General features: G+C 56.4%; 1 protein-coding gene across 1 annotated transcript in view; it reads right to left on the reverse strand.

Moving 5' to 3' along the window:
* TSC2 (TSC complex subunit 2) overlaps nt 1–14,837 on the reverse strand; it is a 37,185-nt gene that overhangs the window by 15,866 nt on the left and 6,482 nt on the right. The window contains exons 8-21 of the mRNA XM_082856348.1: nt 14,568–14,693; nt 14,159–14,232; nt 12,970–13,096; nt 12,003–12,146; nt 10,988–11,125; nt 9,975–10,078; nt 9,465–9,546; nt 8,180–8,335; nt 7,569–7,685; nt 4,120–4,242; nt 3,243–3,349; nt 2,897–3,047; nt 1,481–1,603; nt 859–993 (exon numbers count right to left, since the gene is read on the reverse strand). Of these exons, the coding sequence (XP_082712474.1) occupies nt 859–993; nt 1,481–1,603; nt 2,897–3,047; nt 3,243–3,349; nt 4,120–4,242; nt 7,569–7,685; nt 8,180–8,335; nt 9,465–9,546; nt 9,975–10,078; nt 10,988–11,125; nt 12,003–12,146; nt 12,970–13,096; nt 14,159–14,232; nt 14,568–14,693 (1,707 nt within the window). The remainder of the gene's footprint in view (nt 1–858; nt 994–1,480; nt 1,604–2,896; nt 3,048–3,242; nt 3,350–4,119; nt 4,243–7,568; nt 7,686–8,179; nt 8,336–9,464; nt 9,547–9,974; nt 10,079–10,987; nt 11,126–12,002; nt 12,147–12,969; nt 13,097–14,158; nt 14,233–14,567; nt 14,694–14,837) is intronic.

Below are 14,837 nucleotides of genomic sequence, written 5' to 3' on the forward strand. Positions count from 1 at the left end.
CCTGTGGATGATTGTGATTTCCTGCAGCCAGCCCCACCCCTCAGAAACACTTTGGGCCTTGAGGGTTCTCGGGGAACCCCAGTGAGAACCAGGCCAGGCCACACAGAAGGAGCTGGAGCTCACACTCACCCCAGGAGTTGGGGTGGGCAGTGAGGTGGGGGATGGCAAGTCGAGTGTGAGTTTCCAACAGCACTTTGATCAAGAGCATGGGCTCACCACCCAAACAGGACTGAGTCTGAGTTTAGGCCTCTCGCCTTGCTGTGGCCTTGAGTGGGCTACCTGAGCTCCCTAAGACTTCTGTTCCCTGATTGATGAGGGCAGAGTAACAAAAGTATCAGGAATTTAAAGAGAAAGTAAAGGTGATGGCTCATTGCAGGCCTCCCACCCAGCAGTGCAGAATTAAGAAAACAGGCATTACTGCGTGTGCTTTTTGCACCTCATGACAGAGTTGGAGGTAGGCGGAGGGGGGCCCTCTGCCCGGCTGCTATGCCTCTCAAAACAGGCTCGGCACCGCCAAGCGTCTCAGCACCTATCCTAACACTGTAGCAAGGACAAGCCAGGCAAAGCTCCTTAGAAAGAAAATAGCACTGCATATGTGTGGAGGAGGGATATTCAAGCATTTCATTAAGCCCACTCCTCCCTGAGACAACTCAGGAGCACCAGTGAGTTCAAACGTCCGCGGTTCCAGGCTGGGCCAGCTGGCAGGGGTGCACTGGCCACATAGGGAAGCAGAGCCAGATGCCCTTGCCCTGGCCCAATAGCCACCCGTTAGGAGGAAAACGCTGGGCCCCTTTGGCTGAAGCAAGCATCCTGGGGACCAGGCTTTCAAAGCTCAACCAACCCGCTCCCATCTGGTACCTGTCTGGTTTTGTCCAAGTAGTTATGATAAGAAATTAACGCTGTCAGCACGGGAACCACAGCGAGATGCAGGTCAGTTCTGGAGAACCCTTCTGGGGTGCTTCGGAGCCGCTCGAGGGTCTTGGGACCTGAAAGCTAACAGCCAAGGGCCAGATGTGAAGCCCTGCCCGGCAGCTGGGTCAAGCTGGGTGGCCAGGGGGCACGGGGTGGCCCCTGAGAATGTAGGCCCAGTGGGAGAAGGGGTCAAAGCCCGAGGACCTTCCTACTTCCTGTTCTAGCCAGCAGCCTGCCTTCTCAGAGAAGTGGGAGGCTGCCCACTGATCCGCCAGGGAGACAGACCCCAGGGAGGAGGAGAGGGGAAGGAGTTAAGACCCTGCTCAGTCCTGCACACTCGAGCCCTTCACTGAGGCCCCCAATCCTCTGCCCGAGAGTTGGGATGGGAGGACAGGCTCCCAGAGGCACCATCTGAACTCCAGCCGGGGTCCGAGCCTCTGAGGGAAACAAGTTTGCCTCCCAGGCCTCAGTCTTTCAGAGCTGAGGAACTATGCTGTGGCCCCACCCACCACATAGGCCGCGGACCCGCTGTGCACGACGCAGGAAAGGCCCGAAGCGGAAGGCGCACCATGGAGCAGAGGGCGGCAGATAGCTGGTCAACACTACACGGGGAGGTGAAGATGAGGACCTTGTAGCGCAGAGACTCGGGCAGCTTGCTGAGCACCAGCTTCAGCACCTTCCAGTCAGTCTCCTGCAGGAACAGGGAAGACGGGGTCTCAGGGTTGGAAGCTTGATCTGGACAGCAGCGAGGCCTCAGACCTGCTCTCCTGTTCTCCACACAAGCCTGGGCCCTCAGTCCCTGCAGCTCGGGGAGCAGACGCTACTCAGAAAAAAGTCAAGCCCTGGACGGCGGCCGCTGCCTCCAAACGCCAGGCAGGGCAGGAGGCCCAGTGCAGCACCACCCCTCTCCTCTCAGCAGGACCTGGAACTTCTGCACAACGGCTCCATCTTCCCCACCTTCCCAACGGTGATCCGAGGACGGCCTACCAAGGGCACTGGACCCAAGGGGCTCTGACGATGCCCGCCCAGAGCACAATGAAGATGGATCTGGAAAGAAGCTACTGTACTAGCTTAAAGAGAAGCAAGTATTCCTCAACGATCCATGAGCCCACATACCTGCCACAGGACCAAAGTTGACCCAGAACCACAGCATCGAGGACAGGGTTGTGGCCTGCACGGACCTTCCCTGGTGAGCCCTCCCAATCTCCACTGGGGTGACCACTGCCCATAAACTATACCAATGGCCAGGAGTCCTAAAAGCCTTTCCCCAGATCCCAACTGTGACACGGAGACCTTGAGACGCTCACAGGAAATCTCCGACAAACCCCTTTAATGCCAAACCCCAGTAACCCCGGGGAACCTGCTACCGCCTCTCCATCCAGCTCTGCTTCCCCACCCATGGCCCCCAGGAGTGCCCCCCAGCCTATTCCGGGCTGCCCAGCCCTGCCTGCGGCACACTGCTGACCAACCCTCCTCCCTCGTTGCCCCATTGGGGAACAGGCCCAAGCTCCTCCACCTCCCGCCACAGGGAATTTACCTCCCCTACTTCCAGGCTTTGCTTACTCCTGCCGCTGGAATCTTCCCCCTCTTTCAAGACTGCCCTCACCTGCCCCTCCCCATGCCCCCAACCAGATGTGACGGCATCCCCCGCTTCAGTCCCGCACAGCCTGTTGGTGCCTCCTCCCAAGGCACACCCCATCCTACAATCCAGTTATTTGTCAATACACCTCACTCTTGTACCAAAACCACCACCTGGAGGAAGGAACGTCTCCTCGGCTCCGCACCCAGCTTCTGGTGATGCACCACACACAGCAGGCGCTCAACACATGGCTACGGAACCGCTGTGAGGCCTCGAGGCAGACAACCAAGAAACAGGCAGCGAACCTCCCAAGGTTGCCAATGCGGGAGAAGAACGGTGGCCCCCGGGCAGCACCAGTCACTGCTTGGTCTGACCTAATGCAGCCAGAGGGTCTGACCATCTCACCTGCTTCAAACACTGCAGCAGGACACGGAAGAGCAAGGAGTAGGGCAGCGAGCCGAGCCGCACGGCGGGGCCTGCAGGTGCCGGGCCAGGGGGCCCAGTGGGAGGTGACAGGGGGCCACCAGCCTTCTTCTCAGAGCCCCTCTCCGGCTCCCTGTGGAAGCAAGTGGGAGAAGCACTGAGGCCAGAGCTCCCGCTCCACAAGGCTAAGGACGGATGCAGGCCCCAAGCCCCAACCCAGGGCTGTGCTCAGGATGCCTCTGGGACCTTCCCTCAGACACAGGACCACCCCAGGGCAGAGGGCAGCGAGCTCCCCACCCCCCACCCGCCCCAGGACCCAGGACCGTACATGTAGTCGCAGACGCAGTAGGGGCTGAACCTCACAAGCCCGTCCTTGCTGGGCAGGCCCAAGCGGTGCAGCGAGTCGGCCCGCAGCTGCAGGAGGAAGTCGAAAGCCTGCGGAGAGCAGGAGGCATGGTCCAACAGAGAGAAAGCCGCCACCTGGCCATGCAGACCAGCGCAGCTCTCGGGAAAGGCTGCCGCGCTAACAGCAACCACGCTGTTCTTCATTGCAGACGGTGGTGCTGGCGGAGAGGCGCGGGCACTCATGGCCTCCTCCCTCAGAGCCCATGGAGGCTGTGACATTCCCACAAAAGCTGGGCGACATGGCAGCCTCTCACACCCGGGGAAACAGCGGGAGTGGACATATTGCACCTGCCCAGGCATCATCGCATGGCCCCGGTATAGACAGTAGAGCTCTGCTCAGGACACTGTCGCTTCCCCCAGCTATTGGTGGGTCATTTAACTGGAGTCCCCAAATGACAGGGGGCTGCCCCATTGGGCAGACGCTCTGAAAGGGACCGGGGCTTCCATCCCAGCGCCCTCTGCTCATCCTGGTGCCAGCTCCCATGGTGGGAGCTCATACCAGTATGCCCTGCCCTGCACCCCCGCTGCCAGTCACTAACAGACTCCGCGGCACCAGGGGTCTGGGGCTCCAGAGCAATTCCCTTTCTCTGCCCCCATCTCAGGCTGCCATGTGACTGAGAGGCATGCAGACCACAGGCAAAGGAAAAAGCAGCAGGTCCTGGGGAGGACGCAGCCACAGCTGGTGCTAAGGAAGGAACAGTCTGCTGAAGACCCCTCCCGGGCCCCCTGCCACCTCTCCAGTCTGCAGCCACTGCATTCACCAGGCCGGATGCAGCTGCTGGGTGCCCCAGGTAACATACCTGCAGCCGGATGCTGCTGGCAATGGGCAGGGTGTAGGTGTGCTTGTAGTGGAGCTGGATATGGCTGACAAGCGTTTCATACACACGTGTGGCGTGGCTGGCAGGCAGGGCGTACAGCTTGGTCTGCAGAGAGAGCGCGCTGGTCACTGCAAGGGCAGGAGGCCAAACTGCAGCCGGGGAGTCAGCACCTTGATGCCCGGGGGGAGAGGCCAGGCAAGCACTTTGGAGGTAACTGGCCGCACCCACCATTCTTTAAAATGTACAAACACTTCAAGCCACCAACTCTGCTTCAGGGCTTCATCCCATGGGTACGCCCACATGCACCCACCCTTGGTGAGGGCAAAAAACCAGAAACAGCCACATATCTGTGTTATCAACAGGGAATTGGTTAATGAATCAGAGAAACCTGCCCAATGGCACACAACACAGCAACGCATGACAGGATCCACGTGCACCAACAGAGCACCTTCTCAACGCCACGAGGCAAAGCGGGAGAAACCAGGGGCAGAGCAAGGTGGGAGGTGTGCTTCGTGAGGGGTTATCAAGGGGATAATTCCCCTAGCTGCTGGGGCTGTTATTAACCCCACGGTGAGCCCGTCTCCCCCACCTCTGCAAGGTCAAGAGCACCTCCCTGACAAGCCAGGCTACGGGAGGCCAGGTGTGAGAGTTCGCGGTGCTGCCAGCAACCTGGTTCTGGGGGCAGGGGTTATGGGGTGGTGCTGGGGCAGGAGGGACCCAAGGGACCCAGCTACAGCCAAGGGTCCCCTTTGTGGTACTCTGAGCCTTGGAGGAGAGCAGTGCTTCAAAAACGTATCACTGATGTTCTTTTATTTACTTATTTATTTTGAATTTTATTTATTTTTTTATTGATATTCTTTTTAAAGAAAAAAATAATTAACAGAGTGGTGTCTCTTTGGTTCAAAAACAATATAGGGACTTCCCTGGTGGTCCAGTGGTAAATGCAGGGCACGCGCATTCAATCCCTGCTCGGGAAACTAAGATCCCACATGCTGTGGGGCAGCTAAGCCCATGGGCCACAACAACTGAGCTCGTGCGCCTCAACCAGAGAGTCTGTGTGCCGCAAACTACAGAGCCCACGCACTCTGGAACCCACACGCCGCAACAAAGAGCTGACGCAGCCCCCAAAATAAAATAATTAATTTTAAAAAAACAACATAAAAGCATTATCCCTGCCTTCCACAAAAAACAAAACACACACACAAGGGAGAGGGGAGGGAGTTGGACACCACGCTTGACAAAGCACAAGCATCTCAGGAAGGACACCCATGGAGTTGGGCAGCCACTGCTCTGCCTGCCCATTTTGGTGGGAAGAAAGGAGGGAACAGAACTTTTTGCTATGTTTATGCTGTTCGCGTGTTTTAACTAGACATATATATTACTTTTTAATTACAAAAAATGAAAACAGCCTGGCCCAGGACTTTGCTCAAGTAGGAAACAGCTCAATTCTGCGGCCCCGGGTCACCAGGGCTCGATTTCCAAGTGAGGGCAACAGACCATCTCTTTTTCATTCTCCGTATAGGCTTCTGGGTTCATCCAGGCCACAGGGCTCCCCACAACCCGTCAAGTCAGGACACAGGGAGCACGGGGCTGCTATGGACAAGACACCAAGGAGGTGCCGTCCACTTTTTATCAAATTTTAAACTTCCACACCAGATAATAAAAGTTCATCACGTATAAACATGACGGAAACTGTTCTACCATCAACATTTTACGAAGTAGTTTATGAACCAATTGATTCAAATATTACATTTTACACAATACTGATACTGGCAGGTGACCTTAAGTATAGATAACACCACAATGCTTTGCAAGTCAGTGATCGAGGGCGGTCGCCAGTGGAAGAGCCTGATCGCTGCCCTGCTAGGGACGTAAAGGGACAAGTCCACAGCTCCATCAAGCCTCAAGAGCCAGGCGGTGCCCAGGAGCGTGTGAGGACAGCCACCACGCAGGAGAGTGAGCACGACGTGGCAAGAATGATTGGGAACAGAGAATGTGTGCAAATTGTCTGACTGATGAAGGACTTGTATCCAGGGTATGGAAAGAACCCTTACAACTCGAGAAAGACAAATAACCCAGTTTAAAAATGGGTAAAGAGGGCTTCCCTGGTGGCGCAGTGGTTGAGAGTCCACCTGCCGATGCAGGGGACACGGGTTCGTGCCCCAGTCCGGGAAGATCCCACATGCCGCGGAGCGGCTGGGCCCATGAGCCATGGCCGCTGAGCCTGCGCATCCGGAGCCTGTGCTCCGCAACGGGAGAGGCCACAACAGTGAGAGGCCCGCGTACCGCAAAAAAAAAAAAAAAAAAAAATGGGTAAAGGATCTGAACAGACATTTCTCCAAAGAGGATACACAAACAACCCGTCAGCACATGGAAAGATGCTCAACATCATTAGGAAAACGCGAATCAAAACCACAGTAAGATTTCACTTCATACCCATTAGGATGGTGATAATCAAAAAAACAGAAAATAAGGAGTGTGAGTGAGGATGTGTAGAGAATGGAAGCCTCATCCACTGATGCTGGGAATGTAAAATGGAGCAGGCCCTGTGGAAAACAGCCTGGCTGTTCCTCAAACGATTAAGCAGAGTTACCGGCTGACTCAGCAATTCCACTCCTAGGTGGATCCCCTAGAGAAATGAAACACATGTCCACATAGAAACTTGTGAGTATTCACTGTAGCACGATTCACAACAGCCAAAAAGTGGAAGTGACCCAAGTGTCCATCAACTGATGAATAGATAAGCAAAATATAGTCTATCCGTACAATAAACTATTACCGATCCATATAAAGAAATGAAGTACCGACACACGCTACAACATGGATGAACCTTGAAGACATTATGCTCAATGCAAGATGCCAGACACATGAGGTCACATATTGTGTGATTCCATGTCTATGAAATGCCCAAAATAAGCAAATTCACAGAGACAGAAAGTGAATTAGTGATTGCCAAGGGCTGGAGGTGCTGAGGGGAGAATAAGGAGTGACCGCTAATGGGTATGGAGCTGCTTTGGGGTAAATGTCTCTAATGATGGTTGCACAACTCTATGAATACAACAAAGACCACGGAATCATACACTCTAAACGGATGAACTGTATGATATGTAAGCTACATCTCAAAAAAGCTATTAAAAAAAGACCAAACAACCGTGGGGACAGAACGGACACCAGCCCTTCCCACCTCATTGGCTGTGGAGAGACGTGAGGTGGTGGTTCTGGCCCTGGCTTGGGAGTGTTTCTCACAGACTGGCTCTGGCTGGGCCTTGTCCACGCTTCCCTGACCTGGTCAGGGCTCTGACCTGGTCCCCCCACTGTAACGAGGAGTTGGGATCACACTCGGACTGCCCTCTGAGACCCCAGGGAGTGCCCAGGTCTCCTCGGGGATGGGTCGCTAAAGAGCAGCACTCCAATGAAATGCAGAGGCCCACCTGAAGGATGACCAGGAGTCCCAGGACTGCAGTCTTCACATCCTCCAAGGAGGCCGAGTACACCACCACATCCCTTTCCTCCAGCTCAGGGGGTGGAGACAGGGAGCGGGCAATCACCTACAGAGAGAAGATCTCTATTTAAATTCCCAACTCTGGGCTCCCTGAGGCAGCAACCATCAGATCTGATATTTTCTACCCAAAAATACTTTCTCCTTTATTTCTCAAGACGAAAGATGCACTCCCCTCACCCAAGGCATGGTTCAGAAACTGCAATGCATTTTGAAATTAAAAGGATGCTGGCTGTGCAGAAGGACAATGTGCCCAAACCCCACTCCCAGCCAGTCTCCCCTGAAGCCACAGAGCCATGTCCCAGGACCCCTGGGCAGCACGGCAGCAGGACAGCGCCAAGCAGCAGCAGGCCCGGCCAGACCTCCCAACACCGCCCCATCTCTGTTAGGAGGGAACCCCATCTCGGAGAGACCCAGGCAGTCTCCCTGCAGAGAACGGAGACAGCGGGTCCAAAGAACATTGCTGTCCGCTGGGCTCTGCCACAGAGAGGGGTCCTAATGGCAGCCCAGGCGCCCCAAGCCCCAGGCTCGAGCGGCTCTCACTTTCTCAATGATGTCCAGCAGGCTATTAAAGTGGTGGGTGTGGCAGCCTTCAGCCAGATCTACCAGCAACTGGGTGGCCAGCTTTCGGACTTGGTGGTCTTTATCCTCCGGGACGTGGGAGAGCTGTGAGATGACCACTGAGTTGATCAGCTCCTCCTGCACCAAGCACAAGAGAAGCCAGGTGAGCCACTGGCCACACGGCCAAAACTCACCTAACACGTCGTTAAAGACTTGGGACAACAGCAGCGGGGTGTGCGAGCGCCTGAGAGGCCCAGGCCTCTTCCAGGGCACTCTGTGCGTCCCCTCGGCTCAGGAGAATGATGACGACTACACGTTGGCCCAGCCGGGGCATGGCCCACAAGCTCAGACTCAGACGTGATGCAGCAGTGAATGTCCCCGCTCCCTCTCTGTCATTCAACATCACAATTAAGAAGGATCCCATGTGGAGGGCTCTCTGCCCTGGGGATAGAGAGACCTCATCCCCGACATCACAGAGCCCACTATAACGGGGCAGCAGGACGAGCGCTTTCACAGAAGCAGGTACAAAGCGCTACAGGAGCAGAGAGCAGGACGAGAGCGACCCCAACACGAGGGACTCAAGAACCCAGAGGGCTTCCTAAAAGAGGCAGCACTGAGCTGGACTCTGAAAAAGAATGAATTCCAAGGGACAGAGATGCAGGGAAAGGGAAGGCTGAGAGGGTAGGAGGGGTGGGCAGGTCCTAGGGATACCAGGCATTCCAGTGAGGCCTCGGTGAGGAAGGTGCTGGGAAACGAGGGGAGATGTAGAGCCTGAGCACACCTCCCGGAGAAGAGAGCCCAGTGGGCAGAGGCCGCTGCCGATTCTGAAAGAAGGACAGGCCCTGGCTGCAAACCTAGTGAAGGATGGACTGGAGGGGAAGAAATGCAGTAGAGAGGTTGGTAGGGGCTGCCACCACCCTGGCATCTGGTGATCAGCCCAGAGCCCGGAGGATGAGTGTGATTATAAAAATAAAAAGTCCCCATGCAAGACTGTTTTCCTGAGGGCAGGGACTATGCCATCCTGGCCGCTCAGCCACAGGCCTGGCAGAAGGCACCAAGGAAGGGAGGGAGGGAGGGATGAACGAGGAAACAAAGCCTGCCACAGAGAGGCGCTGGCAGACCCCAGGTCCCAGGCCAACCCCAGGAGGCGTGTAGTGCCCTGAAAGGGCCACGCGCTGCCTCTCGGGTGAGCATCACCCCGCATGGCTTGTGGAGGCCGCCCTCGCACCTGCTGCCCCAGGGCTCCCGCGCCAGCATGGATACACACCTCATAGAACTGCCTGTTGATGAGCAGCACGAAGGACAGGACGTCCAGCACCTTGATACGCACAGCACTGCGCAATTCGTTTCTGGGGGGAGGAGCACACCTGTTGCGGCTGGGCGGGTGCACCAGCCACCGGCCTCACCCTCCCCCAGCCCGAGTAGCCCAACCTCCAATGGCTTCCCTGGGGACCCAGCCCCCAGACCCACCCGCCTCCGTGTCAGGCAAGACTGACTCCAGATCCTCCCCGCGTGGGGCCCAGCTCGGCAACATCCAGACCAAGAATGGGGTAAAGGGGCAGAGAACCTGGCCCTCAGAGATGGCCTCTTTCTAGATGACCACTCCACAGGAGGGAGTAAGCACAGAGGCCTCAGAGAACTCTGTCCTCTGGAAGACAAACCCTTTCCTGCTCAGTGAGAATTGTCACTTTCAAGAATCAGAGAGGAAAGTGCTAACTCTCAGTGTCCTGCCTGCAGTGCAGACACAGGGTCAGGTGGGCCTCCAGAGGCTGCCTACCTGAAAAATCTCTCCATCAGTAACTGCAGGTTGTGAATCCAGCCATCCTTTGCTGGATGGATTGACTGAGCCCTGTAGGTTATTAAGTTTAAGAGGGAGGACTCCTGTCAAAGGAAGAAAGACCTGGAGTGAATGAGCCGCTCTGCCCTTCCAGAGATTTTTTGATAAATACGGCCCCATGCTGCTGGCCCAAGAGACCAGCCACTCCGAGGCCCAGGTAGGGAGCCCACACGATAAAGGCCCTGCTGGCAGCAGTGAAGATTCATTTAAAACCCACATAACGGACTTCCCTGGTGGCACAGTGGTTAAGAATCCGCTTGCCAATGAAGGGGACATGGTTCAAGCCCTGGTCCAGGAAGATCCCACATGCCGTGGAGCAACTAAACCCGTGTGCCACAACTACCGAGCCTGTGCTCTAGAGCCTGCACACCACAACTACTGAGCCCACTTGCTGCAACTACTGAAGCCCACCTAGAGCCCACGCTCTGCAACAAGAGAAGCCACCGCAGTGAGAAGCCTGCGCGCCACGACGAAGAGCAGCCCCCGCTTGCCGAAACTAGAGAAAGCCTGCGTGCAGCAACGAAGACCCAACACAGCCAAAATAAAGAAATAAAAGATAAAACCCACATAAAAGCCTTGCATCAGGCTGAGCCCTTCTGGCACCAGGACTGTCTGCCTTTCGGAGAGCAGACATGCTGAGCATGAAGCCAACTGGCCCCTCCCTCCGCACAGGTGGGAGGAAACGGATGCTTAGGCTGTGATGTGCTCTCACAGACCCACACGCATTCAGCCTCCTGACGGCACGGCAGACTTCTCTGCTGGAGCACAAATCCCAGGGGAGCAGAAGCCTGCCAAGGTTTTTACTTCAAACTCACGGAAAACTTGCCTCCAGACCCACACAGCCAGACCTCCGGGAGCTGAGCAGCCCCTCCTCTCCCCCAGCAGCCTGACCTAAACCACCCGCTTGCCCAAGCACCAAAGGCCCACTGTGCTGGAGAGAGAGGTGGTCTTACAGGCCTCTGGTCTGCACATCTCTCAATGAGCTCAAAGTATCTCTCCTGCGAGCCATGGAACTCATTTTGATCACACAGCTCTTCCACCGTGGTCAGCAGGTCGTGGACGATAGCTTTGAGTTCTGGGCTGTCCAGGCTCTGCAACACGAAGGCACGGTTACACAGGAGGGATCTCAGCTCCCTTCAAGGACTCGGCATTGGAGTCCTCAGCTCAAATGAGCTGAATCCAGACACCCTCTCAGGTCCTCCCACTGGACAGGGGGCACGAGTGCTATTCCTGCCCATTGGGGAACGGTGGGGCCCAAGGGGTCCTGGCTGTGCCCACATGGCGGGCCTCCACTACTAGTGTGTTCACACCTCCCTCAGGCTCTCGCATCTTCTGGAGGCCCCAGGGGTGTGGCCTCCCAGACCATCACTCCAAGATGAAGCACTGCCTGACCAGCTGGTCGTGACAATGATCTGGCCCAGCAGCCACCCCTGAGGGACAAGAACCCAGGCCCTGCTGAGTTCCGGTCCTTCTTCCCACGGGCCTGGCCGTCCGCCTAAAGCCCGCCCCAGTGCCCCAGACCCGAGCCCATGCTATATGGGGCCTCATCTCATCTGCAGCCCCTGCACCATCACGTCCTCCTTCCTGCCACAGTCAAAGCCCTCCTCCAAAGTTCCACCAACTGCGGGCAGCATTCGAGACACTTTGGGAACTGTCTTCAGGGTCCACTTGCAGGCCATGGAGGCCACCTGGCGTGTTACTCTGTCGATCTTGATCAACACTACCCCCCACCCCCCTTGCTCACCTATTACATAGTCCTGCTTCAACTGATAGAGGGGATTTGGGAAAAACAGCCGTCTTCAGTGGACGGTGAGTTGCCACCCAAGAGTCATCAGAGAACACGGCCCAGCAAGCTCTGAGGGAGGGCCCTGGAGGGGCGGGGAGAGGCCCCCATGGGTCCACGCCCCCCAGGAAGGGGTCCTCTGGCCAACGGGTCGGCCGTCTCGGTTCTCCCTGTGCCCACCTCACCTGGAGCTGCTGAAGCAGGCGTTCAACAATGTTCAGCAGGATGTCCCATGTCACAGCCTGGAGCTCCCTCCGGTACTTCTTGATAAGTCTGGTTATGGAGAGCACGATCTCATAGGACACCACCTCGTTCGGACAGGTCATGGCCTGGAACACGGCCCGGGGGGCACGCAGCATCAGCCCCTTTGCGCTCACGCACAGGAAGCCCCAGCACGTCGCCCTTGGAACCTAGCATGAGATGCCTCGCTCCCACGCACATCTCGTGGGCCACAAAAGTAGTATCTCAGGAACCCAGAAGTGTGTTTTCTATACTGGCTCCAAAGGGCCTGACGTAGCCAGACCATTCATTTCAAATTCTGGGTCCCTGGCTTCCTGGCCTAGAAGAACCTGAAAGCTACCCTGATGCAAGCAACGTGCAAAGAACATGGCCTCCACTGCCCAGGAGACAGGGTGTGGCCAGAAGGACCCCATTAGGGGCAGCTGGGACATGACACAGCTCATCTGCTTGTCAGGTAAGATGAGGATGGTGTGATTGCCCCAGCTCACCAGGGTGCCATGACAGCTACCTGAAAACATGCAAAGTGCTCCGAACTCCACCAGGCACGGTGGAAACACAAGCTATTAACTCTGGCCTCATTCTAGACCAAGAGCAAGTTTGCCACTTGACCAAGGAAACTGTCGAAAGCAAGTATGTCACTATCCCCAGGGGGAATCCTGAGCAGTCCTGATGCTAATTTGTAGAAAATGAAATTCACAAAATATAATATTTGCTTGAGGATAAAACCTTCAAAGGCCCTACATCGCAACCCCACTTGCAAAGCAAATGACTGCACACGTTCCCCCCGTGCCCACCCCCCACCTCCTGCCCCTGCAGCAGACTCCCCGTCTTGACAGGCCTGTCCCCACTGGGTGGGGCTGAGGTGAGCTTTCCCGCCCTCACCAGCTCACTGCGGTACAGAAGCCAAGTTACCTCATAAAATGACGGCAACACAGATGTTGGGGAGTTCTTGAGAGAGTAGAGCCGGTGGGCTCCCCAGAGAGCCATGCCAACAAAGAACACAGCTCCTCTCAGCAGTGGGGCATCTTCCATGTAGGCTCTGAAAGCGTTCCCCGGGAAGACAGGATATAAGCAGGGCCCAGCCCAGCATCTACCCAGGCTCCTGGCAGCCTCCCTGGAGGTCCCTACACTTATGAGGCAGAAGCAAAGCTGGGGAAGTAGGCTGGGCAGGGGACTCAGGGGCCAGCAGCAACCGTGTGATTCATTCACGCATTCGCTCAACAGCCCTCAGCATCATGGTGCTGACAGCCTAGGAGACACAGGTGTGAACCAAAGGATCACGTAAATAAACACCAAGGTTCCAACTCAGATTACAGCTAAGAAGGAAAGCCATGGGATACGAGAGCAGACCTGCTCAGGGTGATCAGGGAATCTAACCGCAACACTACAATGTCAAGGACACTCAGGGAAACTCAACCCAGGTGGAAGGACATTTCAGCAAGATGAAAGTTACGTGCAAAGGTCCTGGGTGGGTGGCAGAAGGGCAACAAGGCGGGAACGAGAAGCTCACAGGCTGAGCAGGGCTGGACCATCCAGGCCTTGCCATTTGGTTTTTATCCTGAGAGCACTAGGAGCCATTGTGGCTTCAAGCAAAAAGTGACACAGTCAGATCTGTGCTGGAAAAACTATGTGTGGCTGCTGTGTGGAGGAATGGACTTCAGGAGGCCAAGAGTGAGTGCAGGAGAGCAGTGAGGAGGTGAGAGCTGAGGGGGTGGGGGGGCCCGGGAGTGGACAGACGACCATCTCAGGGGCAGAAGCAACACCACCTGAGACGGTCTGGCTGTGGGAGGTGAGGCAGGGCCTCGTGACAAGTGGGTGGTGAGGCAGCCCCACTGGAGGAGGTCCGCCTGTGGGAGGGAGGTCGAGAGCTCAGTTTTGCATGTTCTGACTTTACTGGCAGGAGGAGGGGAGGACAGGTGACCAGTAGCATAAGACGTGAGCCCTAGATCAGGACTCGCTTCTGGAGCAGCCACCCCACCAGAACAGGAAGCTCCGCATCAGCCTGTGCCGAGGCATAGAGCCCACACAGGGAGCCTCCTTGAGGAGGCCCTGCGGCCGCCAAGCCGCCCTCACCCATGCCTGCTGGGCCACCCGCACTCGCCTGTCCTCCATGATGCGGCACATATTGTAGATGGCACTGTGGCCCAGGTGGGTGCCCAGGAGATTGCGCATCAGCTGGGAAGCAAGACGCACCGTCGTTAGACTGGCAAACACAAACACGAGCCCGGGGCCTCGCACGGCCACCATTCTGAAGCCCTCCACGTCCAGCTGTTCTCCACCATCTCCTCCCGAACAGGGGCAGCTAAGTTCTCAAAATGTCACCAAAACCCTGACCTCAGCTCAGCCACTGGGAAAATGCCACTGGCTTCCCCTCAACAGGCCATTGTCTGGCCGCTCCGAGAATAAGATGGCCATTCATTGAGGACAAGATGGCCCTTGTCCTGTCCATAAGCCTGGCTTATCACTTCATCCGGGCAAGAACTCTGCAAGATGAGAGTTTAGACCCCTACCTTCCAGCAAGGCTCACAGAGCTCCTTGACATTGATGGTGCGGCAGAGGGTGACGATGAACAGGGGGAGGCTCTCGGCCGGCAGGCAGTTGTAGCAGACCACGGCGTCCAGCACCTGCAGAGAGACCTGGTGGGGCGGAGAAAAGAGTCAGACCAGCCCTGCCTCCTGCTCACAGGGAAGTGACACCCCCAGCTTCCTCCACTGACCATCCTTTGGTCAGCAATGACTGCCCCTCCCCTCTGTCAAAGCAGCCTTCCTGGGAACCACAGA

The sequence above is a fragment of the Leucopleurus acutus genome (assembly GCF_964270905.1).
Source record: "Leucopleurus acutus genome assembly, chromosome: 16".
NCBI lineage: Eukaryota > Metazoa > Chordata > Mammalia > Artiodactyla > Delphinidae > Leucopleurus > Leucopleurus acutus.